Raw genomic sequence first — 15,809 nt, forward strand, 5'->3', positions numbered from 1 at the left:
ATTCCACGCTCCCTTTGGGTTTCAATTTTAAAAACATCATAGGAATACATATAAACTCGCATAGAAAAATTCATAACATTTTTTGTTCTTGGTGTTTGAAGTCCTTGTTTTTCAATGCAGATGAAACTTTTTATTATCATTTGAATTAAGTCCTTGTCTCTTTATAGTTGTATCATGTAGTGAAATCAAAAGAAAAGCGTAGGGAAAAAATGTTCTGTTAGAATTTGTGTTATTATTAAGTTTATTCTGCATAATACTTGAATATATGTGTTTTTGGATAAGGTGCTTCCTTCATCTTAAAGGATGTGTAAAGCAATAAGTGCTCATATGCCATGACGTGCAACCATGTTTCTCATGAAGATCTCTGAAACCCTAACCTCCGTGTATTCCTTAAAAATTTCTATTGTTTTCCCCCAATTGCCGATAACTTATTGAACAGTTCCTTAGTAGCTACATTTGTGGGGACTTCTTTGAATAATTTGTACTGGAGATGCAAAGGACCATGTGACTTGGATATGAACAGATTTTATGGGTTTTATACGTTCTTTTTGGTTTTTTCTCCCTTCTCTCTTTCTTTTTGCAATTGTGCAATTTTCAGTTACTTGAGGATTTAAGCATTGTATAGCAAAAATTCTATTCTTGGAAGCATTTAAGTTTCTGGTTTTGTTAGATGGATTTGCATGTGTAAATAAGATGTACTTATAGGGATTTCCTTCTGAGCAGCTCTTTTAATTGCAGGTTTATGTTGCCGTATCATTGCTTGATGCAAACTTTTCCCTATCAATATATGAGTCAGTTGTTGCACTGATAGTGCTTCTTAATGTACAAAGTTCAAGATCTGAACCTGTCATGCTGGAAAACCCAAATTCAATTCATACTGCATCAAATTACCCAGGGGCTACTCTTTTTGGTTTCACTCTAACTGCAAACATCAAATCAGCCAATTTTCTTGTTGATCTTGGAAATGATGGAGAAAATAGCTCTTCCATCACGCTTGCTCTAAAAAATCTAGATGTGTGGTATGCTGCTGGCTGTTAATTTTCTTCGTAAACATGCAATGTACTTTTCTCTTACCTGCTTGTGGATATAATTAGTAGTCTCTAAAATTAAGCCATAGGTGGTTAGCAAATTGAACACGTGTGTGATATCAAATTCTTTCTACGATGTCTATCAATATATCAATTAGCTATGAATTTTACTTACAAATTTTTTTTACTGAATGCTAGGTAGGTGCATACACTTTTCTCTGGAAATTAAATTTCTTATAATTGCAGGTATTCTCTCATAGAGTATGAGAGGTGCTGGATCTGTTTGAAAGCAATGGAGGTTACTGCACATACATTGAATGGTGAAAAGCATAACCATGTTTTATGCTCGTTTGGGAATCTAAATCCCTCAAGTACTGTAAATCAGGATGGTGTGGCCATTATACATGGTGAAGGAAGTGATAATCTTTGTGACAAGAATAGATCTACTGAGGTTTGTTTTCTTTTACATTATGAAGCTCCTGGAAGTATAGAATTTGCAAATCACAAGTTCACTGTATACTTGAATGATGCTGACCTCCATTGCTACCCATATATAGTTGGATTGTTGGTTGGGTTTTATGATAGAATATGTTCATGTAGCCCATTTATTGCTTCTGAGTACTATTTGAGCCCCACTTTTGAAGCCAAAAGTACAAAAAATATGGCAGGTTTTCAGTTCCAAAGATTTGGTTTCTCAAATTACTCAGAAATAGGAACATCTGATTATGCAAGCATATCTTTGGATTGTTTTCCATTTGTTACGATACATAATTCAGGTTCCCTCAGTAGTCTAGAGAGTTCACTTCGTTTTCCTGTTCCTGGCTGGAGGAAGTTATTCAATTTAAGAGATAACAAGTTTAGAAGCCCAAATTGCAGTTTGAAGAAGGGATCTAACCCTTTCCATTCTTCACCACTAAAATCGAAAATGGGTATGGTTGCATTTCCTGTGTCAGGGAGTTCTGCTGATGCAAATTTATATGCTATTGACATCAATCTCTTGGGAGTTAAACTGCATTTCCATGATTCATCTTGTATCATTGGAACAATCACGTTGCCTACCTCAAAATCTTCCCTTAGCATTTATGGTGATTGTATGGATCTGGTCTCTTCTTCTGAGGGGGTTATTCTTACATCATCATGGGGGACTAATAATTTGCATGACTTTTTGTGGGGTCCTTCGTTACCAAACCTCTCTCCAATCTTAAATATACGTGTGAAGAAAGGGGGACTAATTTCGCAGCTTGAAGTTAGCTTTGGAATTCAGCATACGTGTTGTGTTTTACCATTCCAATACTTAGCCATCATAATTGGTTACTTTTCACTGCATGATTGGAGTTCAAATACAAGTGTGCAGCCTGTAAGCAAAAATATTGAGTCTATGAAAAGTCAAAGTGAGAATGCTATTATTTATAAATTTGAGGTTCTGGAATCCACTTTGATTTTGCCCATCGAAAGTGATGACTATCAGTTTCTGAAGACAGAAATTCAACAGCTATATGGTAGTTTTATCAACGATTGTATTTTGAGTGATGTACTGAAGGACATTCCTCCTGAATATGTGGTTCCAGAAAATAAAGTTGCAAGAACAAATCATTGTCTGAATATTTTTGGACGAGATTTGTCTCTGTCGTTGTTGTTCAAGGATGATTGCTTAAGATTTATTCCAGGTACCACACCGAGAAATTTCTCTTTGATAGCACCAATCAGTGCTGATGTTTGGATCAGAATACCTAGCGAAGTGGAATCCCTTTCTGCAACATCTTCTGTTTCCACATGTGTCATGTCAAGGATTGGCATTTGTCAAGTTTTTATTGATGGTAAGATCATTTAATCTCTCTAGTTAACTTTAAATATAGAATAATACTCATAACTTGTTGTTTTATTATTATTTTACTCTTAGTGTTGTTTGATGCATCTATTCTTGGCCTTTTTGACAGATTTTTACTTCAATGATGGATTGGAAGCATTACTGGAAATCATAGACCAGTTTTCCTTTGTTCATGATGAATCAAAAGGTTACACATCTGATGTTTTACAGTTTCTACGGTCAAAGAGATTGCGAAAGGAAAATAGGGCAGTTTCACTTGTAGATTCTCCCGTGACCTTTACTGAAGTCAGATGTTATGTTGAATCACTCTTGATACAACTGAATCGCATGGGGGAAGACTTACTTGAACCAGTTGCTAAAGCTGAAATGAACTATTTTTGCTCTGCGTCGCTGATAAATGGGACACCCATAAGCTTGGGTTTAAGTTTTTCCTCTTTAGCATTATGTTCGTTGCCAAACTCGGTTACACTAGCACGATGCTCTGATACTTGCTTAACCTCTTCAGTTCTTGATCTTTCTCTCTCAAAATCTGGTCAAGGTCAAAGTGAGTTCTTTATTTGTCTTCCTTCTCTTGATATCTGGCTACATTGTTCTGGCTGGACTGAGGTCCTTGACATGTTTGATTCGTATGGGCAAAATGTTGCCAAAACTGCCAAGTTGGGTTCATTGTCAAGGAGTTCAGCTATGAATACAATTCATCCAGTTCAAAATGTATCAGAACCTGTTCCTCAAATTTCTGATAAAAAGTCAGGTGCCTCAATTTATCATGTGCCACTTAGCATGATGCAGGAAACAGTTATTCTGAGGTCAGAAAATGTTGGCGTCAGAGTTTATTTTCCAATGCATGTCACTGGAGAAGCATTTACTGAATTGGTGTTCACTGAAGAGGCTGCCAAGAATGTTTCATCTACTGGTATTGAAGGGAAGTGTTGTAAACTTTTGACATTTATGGTGCACAGCAAAAGTACTGAACTAATTATTTCTGGTAAAAATGTGAAGTTCAAGTGCATTTTGGAAAATATAAGTGGTGCTCTGGGTTTTCAGGGTGATGAATATGTCAATTCTTGGCCTCTCTTCCAGATATTTCAAGTTAATGTGGAGACTGAGATATGCAAGATTCAGGAAAAGCCAGTACATGCCAATCTGGGGGTTCAATGTGACCGGCTAGACGTATGGCTATCACATCAAATATTCTTTTTCTTGCACAATGTAAGCTTTGATGTTCCTGGATCAAGATCTTCTCAGTATAACCTTGGAAGTATGGAGTTTAAAATTCAGCTAAGGAAGGGTTCTCTTCTGCTATCTGATGGAAGGGTATTTTTACTACTTTATCTGCTCGACTTTTAAAATTTTTAACTAGAACTTGAGAAGAGTGAATTAGTTTATTGCTTATGCTCTCCTTGTTGCATTTTGCTTTTGTAGAAAAAAAGGTTTCTGATGATGCATTAATTCTGTTTCTCGTCCTCTGTACAACTTTGTGTGTGTGTGTGTGCGCGCGCGCGCATGTCTGTGTGCTATTTGTTGTTCACAAAATAGTTAAAGTGTATGATAATTCACTCGCCTAGACCTGTCAATAAATTTGCCTTCTGTATATGGAGTTTGCATGATGTGTTAGATATGAAGATTAGATCTGCTGTGGGAAAAGTAAAGATCACAATGTTCTAGTTTTTAGTTTTATTACTTATTGTCTAAGTCTTTTCCTCCACAATTGGATGCAAGAGAGATAAAGGCATGATATGCTTCTTTCAAATGACATGTTGTGAGAGATAATGTGGTTGTTTGGCTGCTTCTTAATACTTGTAGCTGTTGAGATAAATTATGTATTGCCTCTAGGCAGTTATCGCCAAGTGCTTTATTTGATTTTCTGTTTAATTAAAATTTTTATGTGCTATCTATCAAAAAGAGAAAACCATTTTATGCACTCAAGTTGGCTATATTATACCACTTCATGTATTATCTTCTATTATTCTCTTTGATATATATATATATATACATATGGCTTTTTTTTTTCAGTGGAGTAGTAGTGGACCTCTTCTAGAAATTCTTCTGAGGAACTTCCTCTTACGTGCTAACATGACTCAAAATGGCATGGAAAGTGCAGTTGCATGTGATCTTCAAGTGAATTACAATAACATTCACAAGGTATGTTGGAAAATAATGTGCATTACTTTTGTATTCTTGATCTTTAACATGACTTATATGCCTAATTGTTCTGCTTGCATTTGTCGTAGGTCTTCTGGGAGCCTTTTCTCGAGCCTTGGAAGTTTGAGATGGAGATAATTAGGAAACAAGAGCTAAATGCTCTACTAGACAACTCCATTATTACAGATATCCATCTCGTCTCAACAGGACAGCTTAATTTTAACTTTACAGAACCCCTAATTGAGGTACACGGTGATCTTCTTTCCTTTTTATATTTTTAATAATTGCATGATCACCTTTCAGACAGGCTACTTATGTGCTAGGATGAGATAGGAAATAGGGGATGAAAGGAAGAGAGTGGGAGAAGGGAAAGGTAGAGGGGATATCATAGGGAAAAGGGATAGGAGCAGAGGAATTAGAAGAGGAGGAACGGAGGAAAAATGGAGAGTTTGGATACAAGAGAGTATCTGATCGTGCCTGTAATTTATCATTAATATTGGTTACTGAAACTCAAGTGCATGAGTGATTCAACTTCTTCCTGATCTAAACTCTTAGTAAACTAGAAAGACTTAGTTATGTAGGTTAACTAAAACAGGCTAAGGTTTATGTAAAATACAACTGAGCCCATAAAATATAATGAAATCAGTAAAATTAAATCCAAAAATAATCAAATCCTTCAATTAGCTAATCATTGCTCTGAATCATTTGGATGTCAGTGTTCACATATCACTTGAAGGTGTGAGTTGTCATTCTTAAAATCACATAAAAGGGATTTTCTTGTGAGGCATTGTATATAATTGAATCATTGTCATTCAAAGAGAATGAGTAAATTGATAGTTGTCATAAACATTGTTCATCTTCGTAGTTAAACTGCAGTTCATGGTTCTGCACCACTGTCAAATTTATACGGATCTTTAAAATCTGTTGTATTACCTTGGTTGCGTAAGATTAATAGATACAGTTTTCTCAAGGTGCAGTCTCTTTCTTAAGGTATTGTTACCAGACTAATCTTGTTATTCAATATTTTGTCATGTGTAGATTTTTACTATTAATTTATGATATCGGCTTTCTTACTTCTTTAAATATTTCAAAGACTGTTCTCAGGACAATTGAAATGTTTAAGGATGCCTGGGGATTCGTGGAACAAGATCCTTCTGAAAAGCAAAGATTTCTAAATCCTCAACTCACTGAAAATATATCAGGAGGAAGATATGCTCCCTATATACTTCAAAACCTGACTTCATCATCTCTAGTATATCGTGTTTATCAAGGACTGGTTGATTCTGATAAGTTTCATGTCTCAGACGAGAAAGATGGAAAAATTGTGCAAGCTGGTGCTTCTGTTCCAATTTATCTTAATGACACTCCTGTGGAACAACTTTTTCAGTATAGGCCTAGTCATTCTTCTGACAATCTCAGTGAGAGGCAGTCAAATGGGGTGGCTCATCATTTAATGTCTATTCAGCTTGATGGCGTGTCTGTGCCTTCGGCTCCTGTCTCAATGGATCTCGTTGGACTTACCTATTTTGAGGTTGATTTTTCGAATACTTCACAATACAATGTAAACCTGAAAGAAAATGGTGCAGCTGATGCCAAGAATGGTTTTGTTGTCCCTGTTGTGTTTGATGTTTCAATGCAGCGATATACCAAGCTAATACGATTGTACTCAACAGTAAGCATAAAAGCACATGTGATCATAATTTTTCAATTTTCAGTTGTTAGATTCTTCTAATGCCTGTTAATTTCAGGTGATAATTCTAAATGCTACTTCAATTCCCTTGGAATTACGGTTCGATATTCCATTTGGTATATCACCGAAGGTGTGGACAAATTTATTTGATTCCCGTAAATTTCATTGTTTATGTATTCCTGTCTTTGTCTGTTCATAATGTTTTTGCATTGATTATTCCAGATACTAGACCCAGTATATCCTGGTCAAGAGTTCCCGCTGCCCCTCCATTTGGCTGAAGCCGGTCGCATGAGGTGGCATCCACTTGGGAATTCTTACCTGTGGAGTGAAGCACACAACCTTTCTGATCTTCTCTCCTTGGAAGGCAAGATTGGATCTCTCAGGTCTTTTGTATGTTATCCATCTCATCCAAGCAGTGATCCGTTCCGTTGTTGCTTATCACTTCAGCATATTAGCATGCCTGCAGCTGATAGGCTGAAGAAGGGCTCGGTGAGTCATGTTGATGATACTTTGAATCAGTCAATTCGAAGATATGATAAAATTCGAAATGGTCTGGACAAGTCAAAAAATCGATTTATTCATCAAATGACTTTAAGCACTCCGTTAGTCATTAACAACTATCTTCCTGAGGCAGTATCATTGACAATTGAAAGTGGTGGAATTACTCGTACTTTATCGCTTTCAAAGGTTTGTGTTTCATTGTTCTACCATGATAGATGTAGATTTTTACTCCGTTTTAACTTATTAGGATATGGTGCTATGAACTAATGTTATAACACACACCTATCTTTTCAGGTAGTCACTTTCTTTCATCATATTGATCTTTCACATGACCTGACACTGGAGTTCAGTGTTCATGGATATAGGCCTTCAGTCATTAAGTTTACCCGCACAGAAACATTCAGTACCACGGCTAAGTTCAATGGAACGAAGTTCTGTCAGTCTGAAACCATGGCCTTTGATCCTGATATGCGTAATGGTAATTTATACCTCTTGTTGATTTCCTACATTATCATATATTTTTAACTAATTCTTTTCATTGTGTATCTGTTACTATTTTGTTCTAGGTCCAATGTATGTAACTGTGGAAAAGATGATGGATGCATTCTCTGGTGCTCGAGAACTCTTCATCTATGTTCCTTTTCTGTTATATAACTGCACAGCATTCCCACTTATTATTTCAGAGTTCACCAGTGAGATGGATGGAACTGTCTGTACTTTACCTTCCTGCTACAATCAAGTTGATGATGAGTTGTTTCAAGGCACAAGAGATGGTCTGAGTCTTTTATTTTCTGACCAACACTCATATATTGGAGCTCCGCAAATTGGCAGTTTGGGCTGTTCTTTCTTGAAAGATCACATTGTTTCAACTAGAAAAACATTTGATCCGCAGTCAGGAAGATTTTTTAAAAATCCCTTGATTTCATTGTCTCAGAAGCAAACCAACCAACATGATTTAGTGGATCAGAAAATTTCTTCAAATATTCTGAAGAATCGATTGGATTCAAGCACTCAGTTGTCAGGGAATAATGACTTAGTGGAAAAAGAGTGTGGAATGGTTAAGGCATGCATATATTCTCCTCATCCTAATTCTGCTGGAAGTGAAATTGTGGTTTGCATAGGTAATTGTTTGCATGGAAATGTTTCAGAAAATATGCCTAATTCTCCATGGTCAGGGCCCTTTCCTCTTGTCCCACCAAGTGGATCAACAACTGTTCTTGTTCCAAAGCCATCATCAAATGCAATGTTTATATTATCTGTCACATCTAGTGCTATTGCTGGAGCTTTTGCTGGGCGGACACGAGCCATTACTTTTCAGCCAAGGTAATGATTTTAATAAGAATGCAAAAAGGAGTGCTGTCTCCAGTCAGATACTGTTATTTTTCATTAACACATTCTGTTTCTGTTTCATTGATAGCAAGTGTTTAATTGTGCAGATATGTTATCAGTAATGCATGCAGCAAGGACTTATATTATAAGCAGAAGGGAACTGATATTGTCTATCATTTGGGGGTGGGGCAACATTCACAGCTTCATTGGACAGATACGGCAAGGTATTTTGCCATCTTTATGTTGAGTGGTGTTATTCCACATCAATTAAACTTGAGTTTGTGTGGTTTTATATTCAAGTTGGGATTCTCTATCTATTGCCATTTGGTCTCAAAGCATGCTTGGCCCCCCTTTGTTGGCCACTCTGTGATCTGCTTGTTATGCCTATATGTGATGTCCCGGCCACATGATCTGCCTGTTAAGATATGTCATGCAATAGGTCTATTTTTCCTACGTGTGAGAGGGACTGTTAAAGTGGTGATCAATCCCCCATTGATTAAAGTTGGGGTAGGCACATAATTTAACAAGGGCCTCTCCAATTATTACCAATTGGTTTTATGTTGGATACCTCCTAAAATTGGATTTAGGTTGAATACTTAACATGGTATTAGAGCTTAGGTTTGTTATGTTGTTCTTATTGCTTACTGCCCCAAGAAGTGCTTATCCATGTGAAGGGCCTATTCATTTCAGTTGCTAGTATTGGACCAACACTTGAAGGGGAGTACTGAGTGGTATTAACCGTTAACTCATATCAGTTAAGTCTTCAATTTGTGGTGTCTTTATATTCAAGTTGGGCCTCACTATTTATTGCCAATTGGTTTTAGGTTGAATGTTTATCTTAAAATTTAGCATGTTGTTCATATGATGCTATTCTTTAACATGAACATGGTATATGGAGATTGTGGCATTTTAGTTAATAATTCTTTCGGGGGAATCTCCGATTCCCTCAAGCATAAGATTTATGAGAATTTGATGCTTGGGAATAAGATATCCACATTGGGATTAGTTTTCCTTTATGTGCTTTAAATTGGGATGTTTTATATCCTGTTTGGTTTGCTGGGAATATCTCAAATAATATGATAGAATTTTCCCCGCTTTTTTCAATAAAAAATACCCTTGCTGTCTACCTTTATGAATGATGTGTCACCATAGCAACTTCCAGTCTTTTCAATATGCTATACATGACTTAAAGAAATAACAAGAAGACCATTTAAGATACATAACTGAGTGAAAGTATTCATAACTAAACATTTGAACCAACGGATAAAGCCTTGGGCCAATGTGTTTTACTAGGAGAAAGCCAACCCCTAGCACCTAAAACTGCAAAGCCAAGCCATGAGACAAAGTGATGAAGTAGTTGGTTTATCTGCAGAGTCTCATACTCACATGTGCTCACCGTTCATAGGCTATCTTCAAATACCTCCTCAATGATGTCATATTTGCAATGAACAGTTTGCCAACTTTGCAATGCTGTTAGTTGTTTCCTCATAAAGTTATCGAGCTTTCCTATGCTATTCGAAATTGATAGTCCCTGGATCAGCAAAACTTGCTATATATATTCCCCTAGTTCACTTGGAAGGCCCAAGAGCTGCATTCCTTGGGGGGTTTAGGAGGTAACAATAGCACTTCATTTGTTGGTTTTAACATGATTTAACCATGGAATATGCTGCTGGTACTATGAATCTGGTTGAACCTAGATTGCTATGTGAATCAATATCAAATTTACAAAGCTTTATTTGGCTAAAAGAAAGGAAAGAGAGATGATTATCATTAACTAACTAATTTTAACCAGAATGGGAGGATGATCGTATATAACTTTGTGTAACTTCTTGGTTGTAACGTAAAAAACTATCATACATTATCTTTTATCTATCCCTAGCTTTCTTATTCATTTCCTATCTGTTTCAGGGAGTTGTTAATTTCCTTGCGTTTTGATGAACCTGGCTGGCAGTGGTCTGGCAGCTTCTTGCCAGATCATCTAGGTGACACTCAAGTGAAAATAAGGAATTATGCTTCTGGTGTCATGAATATGATACGGGTGGAGGTCCAGAATGCTGATGTTTCCATCAGGGATGAAAAGATTGTTGGAAGCCTCCAGGGGAATTCTGGGACGAACTTGATTCTCTTATCAGAGGATGATACAGGATATATGCCATACAGAATTGATAATTTCTCCAAGGAGGTTGGTACCTGTTTAATTAATGCATCTATTCTATGCTTAGCTAATTGCTTTATACTTGTTAATTTCTAGTTTTCTATATTTTGTGACCTTTTCATGTATCAGATACTAACCTGTTATTTCTAAGTAGTTCAATTAGTAATGATGGACTGAGTGAACCAAATATTTAATCCATGTGTCTCTGCTGGTGCTATGTACACGCCAGCTATGCTAAGCCATGTTCAATTCGCTGAACTGCATTCTTTGGTTATGTGCTGTTAGACCATTTCTTTGCAAAATTTTTTATTTTATTTTGTATTTTGCTTTTCTTGATTAACTAAATGTATTCTACATTTTTTTATTATTATTTCTTTTTTCTGTTTGTTGGGGGTTATTTATGATATGTTCTACTCTTAAATATAAAACTCTTAAATATAAAATGCACTAAGATCGTAAACCAATAGAAAGCAGAATACCAAATATAACTCTAAAGTCCTAAATTATGTTGAATACCAAATATATATATATATATATATATAATTCTAAAGTCCAAAACTATAAGTAGTTTAATCCCTCAATTACCTCCTTTGTTTCTGCATCACCCATTTAAACTTTAAATATCATTATTTATGAGAGTTCTGTATCATTTGTGTCATTGTAGAGGCTAAGGATTTACCAACAAAGATGTGAATCACTTGACACCATTGTTAACCCATACAGTTCCTGCCCTTATGCATGGGATGAACCCTGCTATCCCCATCGTATAACTATTGAGGTATGCCTGCATTACCTTGTGTTCCTTTTCAAAGTGATGAACTGTAGGGCATTGTCTTTTTAATGAATCTTTGCTTGACATATAAAGGTACCGGGGGAGCGTATGGTGGGTTCTTTTGCTCTAGATGATTCGAAAGAATATATGCCTGTACTCCTACAGTCAACTTCTGAGGTACAGTGTTCTGCTGTTACTTTTATTGCTTGACCAGGACTTGACATAAGGTTTGAGTCTGAGTAGATCTGCAAACTTTATATGTGCTCTGAATTGGTAAAGGAGAAGGATTATTATCATGCAGCTGATACTCTCCAAGGATTGAACCCCTCCTTCAGTAACTTGTCTTTTAGGGTCAATTTGCTCCAGCATAAAAATTTGCAAGTTAATAATATCACAATTATCTAGTTCCATGCTATATTTACTGAATATAGCAGCATTAGAAGTGTAGCTTGAAGATGAACAAAATTTTATGATATATTTGGGAGGATAAAATCCTAAAAGAAGCCCTTCTTCTTTACCCAAACTTCAAGATAAGCCACTATTTTATTGTACCCAATTGAATCCTTATTTGGATGAAAATCGTTAGAGTCCCTTATCACTGCTGTTTCAACATCTACTTACGACTTGCTTGGCTGCTTAGGTCTTGTAGCACCAAAACGGTGAAAAAACTAATAAATTTTCAAACATTAAAAAATGAATACTTACATGAGTTTTATAAATATGTAAACATAATAATTTAAAGATTTTGTTCTTAAAACATTTTTATTAAAATAACTTAAAACCTAATTAAGTTAAAATATTTAAATTTTAGATAGGGAGGAGGAGGAGGAGGAGGGAAGGAGAAAATGAAGAAAGAGAGAAGAAAAGGAGGAGAAACATATTCCCAGTCTTTTCCCTGTTGTCCTTCTGTTCTTCCATTATTTTCGATTTGTCATTTCCATTTGTCAATTATTTTCCAAATATTCTGCACCGCACTACCAATGATCTGCAAGAACAAAAATCTTCAATTGCCGGATTTGGACTAGAATCTCGAAGACTGACCTAACTCCTGTTTCCCTGCCTGGTATGGCAGTAATCACTGTCTTCCTCTTCATCATGGCCTTTGATTCTTTAAGTCTTGATGAAGGAATATGACATCAGCTCCCAAAACCATGCTCACTTGGCCTTTGGTCCTAGGACCTGCCTAATTTCATGACTTTTATACTTCATTGTGCTCTTTTCTGAGTAGGCTTTCCATGGCTAGGTCCTAGGATCAGGTTGCCTATTATCATCAGTTTAATGCTTACCTTTCTTTTGGTCTTCCCCTTTTCCTATAATAAGATAAATTAGGAAAGATCAGAAAGCACATAATCTATTAAATGTACTTCATTTTGCATGGGAACTTCTATAGACACTTTTTAACTATTAAGTTCACAGGCTTTATAGAAATTTATGAAATGTTGTATAGTGAAGAGAATATGAAGTGAAAATTTGCAAACTGCCTAGATGACTAACAATATTACACTGCAAGATGTAATGCACCATGTATATGATTCTGTTGGTTCTTTTATAAATATTTCCTTTGAAGTTGTTTTCTTTTAATATGAAAAAAGAAGCAATTCAAGGTTATTAGTTTCCCTCTACACCTGAATCCTGGTTTACATGAAATAATTTTCTAATGCTAAATTTTGTCTACAGAAGCCAGAAAGGATGTTACTTTTATCTGTATGTGCTGAGGGTGCAACAAAGGTGCTTTCTCATCGTTAGGTGCAGTGGGCTGGATTTTTCACATTTGTGTAGCTTAACAACTGATTTTCCTGTTTCAGGTGCTCAGCATTATTGATTCAACTTATCATGTTCTGAAAGACATGAAGGATCAAAGTAACATTAGGTTCCAAAAAAAACAAAAACAGGAGAAACAGGAGAAAACTGTTGACTATAAGGAGAAGTTTTCACTTACTATTCCATGCATTGGCATTTCTTTTGTTAATTCTTATCCACAGGTTAGCAAATACAAAATTAGTAGATTTTTGTTCAGATCTAAAAAGAAACTTCAAATTCTATCAAGCTTTCCTCTTTATTTTGCAGGAACTGCTTTTTGCCTCTATGAAAAATGTAAAAATTGATCTGCTTCAGAGTGTGGACCAGCAAAAGCTTTCTTGTCATATATCTTCACTGCAAATAGATAATCAACTGCATAACACCCCTCATCCTGTCATCCTTTCCTTTAATAATGAATACAGAAGTAACCAAGTTGGCCAGATAACAAAGGATGATGGCCCAAAATTTAAAGCTGAAAGCGGAGTACCAATTTCTTCTGACTCTTCTTTTGAACCTGTATTCTACCTAGCTGTGGCAAAGTGGAGGAAGAAAGATGTTTCATTGGTTTCATTTGAATATATAAGCTTAAGGTGTTGTTTGCAGAGTCAAATGCATCTTAATAATTTGTTTGATTTGTAATGGTTTTAGTGCTTATTATAAGATATTAATTGCTTGCAGAATGGCAGATTTTTGCCTTGAGCTTGAGCAGGAACTGATATTGAGTTTGCTTTACTTCTTCAAAGCTGTCTCTCCAGGTTTTCGGAGTCAAGTCTTTCCATTTTCTGATCCTATCTTCAATGTGGGTTTTATGCATGGTCAAACATCTGAGCATGTGAAAGCAAGAGAACAGCTACATGGAACTGGTACTCCTGTGCTAAGTAAAAGTGATGAAACTGGTGGATTATTACCTTTAATAGTTCCAATAGGAGCTCCTTGGCAGCAAATTCACCATTTGGCCAGAAGACAGAGGAAGATTTATGTGGAATCATTTGATTTGGCTCCTATAAAGTTTACTCTTAGGTAGAATCAATAACTCTTACCTCTTCTGGAATTGCTTTCTTTCTATTCAGCTCAAGCTCTTATTTTATCACCTATAAACTAACAAATATGAGGTTTGGTTTCAACAGCTTTTCTAGTTCTCCTTGGATGCTTAGAAATGGGGTTCTTACATCAGGAGAATCTCTTATCCATGTGAGTAGCTCTGTCATCTGAAGTGCTAGAATTATCTAAGGTTGTGTATTACAGAAGATGAGTCTCTAAAGAAACATATAAAAATTGGCATGGTTATCAAAATCAGACCACTTCAAGCTTAACCACGGAAGTGGATACCTGATTACTTTGCTGGTGAGGAAATAATCGGGAAACATGGTCAAATTTCATGTGACCGTGGTCAGTTTGGTTAGGTTTTTTTCCTATAACTTAGCCAAACATCGGGAAAGTACTTGTGCTTCATGCCTTATATTTAATAAGGGTTTGACTTAACAACTATATTGTTTCACATTTATTTTACATGCGCAATTACATAGAAGTTGAATATTAGTAGATACTCATTTGGCATGTATTATTTTGGCTCTTTTAATTGTGATTGGACTTGGCACTTGGTCACTCTGCTTTCAGGTGGATGATACCTAATCTTTGTTATTGAATCTAAGTTTTTACTTAGAAGCTTCTTTATGAGTTCAGTTACAAGCTCTTAAATAAGCTCAAAATTAACTCATTTATGAAAAGAAGAAAGCTTGAGCTATTGCTTAATAATTCTTAACGAAACATGCTTGACTTAAAAAGTTTGAGCTTGATAAAAAAGGAAAAAGCAAGCTAAAGCTAGCTGCAGTGATATCTTGTTCTCATCCTTTTTTCCCCTGGGCAGTACTTTAGGATTTAATCCTTATTAGATAAGTAATAAAGTGAAGTTGTGGCAACCACTTAATAGGAGCAAGTGATCTTTCCAACCTGATGAATTTAATTTCAGAATTCTACCAAGTCTCTTTTAGTTTCTATGTTTGCTAGTTTCTCCATTTATTGGTTTGGCGCGTATTCTGGTCATATTGCGTTTCTCTAATTACCCCTCTACAAAAACCATAAACCACAAGGGAAAAAAAAGATGATAATAATAACATAAACAGACATGATGTGGGAGTGAAGAGGTAAAATAATCATGATTCTTATATTTTCTTTAAATTTTAGCCATGATTCTCATCTCGGAGATGTACCTAAGCCAATCATTAAAAGGTCATACCTTGAATAAAAATGTGTTTCAATTGTGTCACTCATGCTGTTTTGACTTACTTCTTTTCTTTGCTTCTTAGCAATGCCATTGCTTTGGTGTTTCTTTTGAAAATCCTCTTGGGATCCCTCTCCTACTGCAAATTACTAATTTTCTTGTTAAAATTATTCATTCCAGAGAGGTCTGATGGCTCTTGCTGATGTAGAGGGAGCACGAATTCATCTAAAAAAGTTGTCAATCATGCATCAAATGGCTAGTTGGGAATCCATTCAGGAGATCCTCATTAGCCACTACACTCGACAACTTCTTCATGAGATGTACAAGGTAAGTATTAGATCCT

The 15,809-nt window shown here is 35.9% G+C and overlaps 1 protein-coding gene across 8 annotated transcripts in view; it reads left to right on the forward strand.

Annotated features, from left to right (window-relative positions):
- Positions 1-15,809, forward strand: part of LOC111310374 (vacuolar protein sorting-associated protein, putative (DUF1162)) — a 41,860-nt gene that overhangs the window by 22,862 nt on the left and 3,189 nt on the right. For 5 of the 8 annotated variants that reach the window (XM_022909776.2, XM_089748526.1, XM_089748527.1 and 2 more), the window contains 20 exons: positions 739-1,019; positions 1,275-2,845; positions 2,966-4,170; positions 4,870-4,998; positions 5,088-5,243; positions 6,092-6,670; positions 6,747-6,818; positions 6,911-7,375; positions 7,484-7,667; positions 7,756-8,512; positions 8,626-8,742; positions 10,427-10,700; positions 11,338-11,451; positions 11,539-11,622; positions 13,123-13,173; positions 13,251-13,427; positions 13,513-13,835; positions 13,924-14,265; positions 14,373-14,436; positions 15,647-15,793. In XM_022909776.2, coding sequence (XP_022765511.2) covers positions 739-1,019; positions 1,275-2,845; positions 2,966-4,170; positions 4,870-4,998; positions 5,088-5,243; positions 6,092-6,670; positions 6,747-6,818; positions 6,911-7,375; positions 7,484-7,667; positions 7,756-8,512; positions 8,626-8,742; positions 10,427-10,700; positions 11,338-11,451; positions 11,539-11,622; positions 13,123-13,173; positions 13,251-13,427; positions 13,513-13,835; positions 13,924-14,265; positions 14,373-14,436; positions 15,647-15,793 — 7,092 coding nt within the window. The remainder of the gene's footprint in view (positions 1-738; positions 1,020-1,274; positions 2,846-2,965; positions 4,171-4,869; positions 4,999-5,087; positions 5,244-6,091; positions 6,671-6,746; positions 6,819-6,910; positions 7,376-7,483; positions 7,668-7,755; positions 8,513-8,625; positions 8,743-10,426; positions 10,701-11,337; positions 11,452-11,538; positions 11,623-13,122; positions 13,174-13,250; positions 13,428-13,512; positions 13,836-13,923; positions 14,266-14,372; positions 14,437-15,646; positions 15,794-15,809) is intronic. The other 3 variants (XR_016330369.1, XR_016330370.1, XM_089748528.1) reach the window with 3 other exon arrangements.

Source organism: Durio zibethinus, chromosome 19 (assembly GCF_047325235.1).
Source record: "Durio zibethinus cultivar Kanyao isolate XHJ-2024 chromosome 19, ASM4732523v1, whole genome shotgun sequence".
Taxonomy (NCBI): domain Eukaryota; kingdom Viridiplantae; phylum Streptophyta; class Magnoliopsida; order Malvales; family Malvaceae; genus Durio; species Durio zibethinus.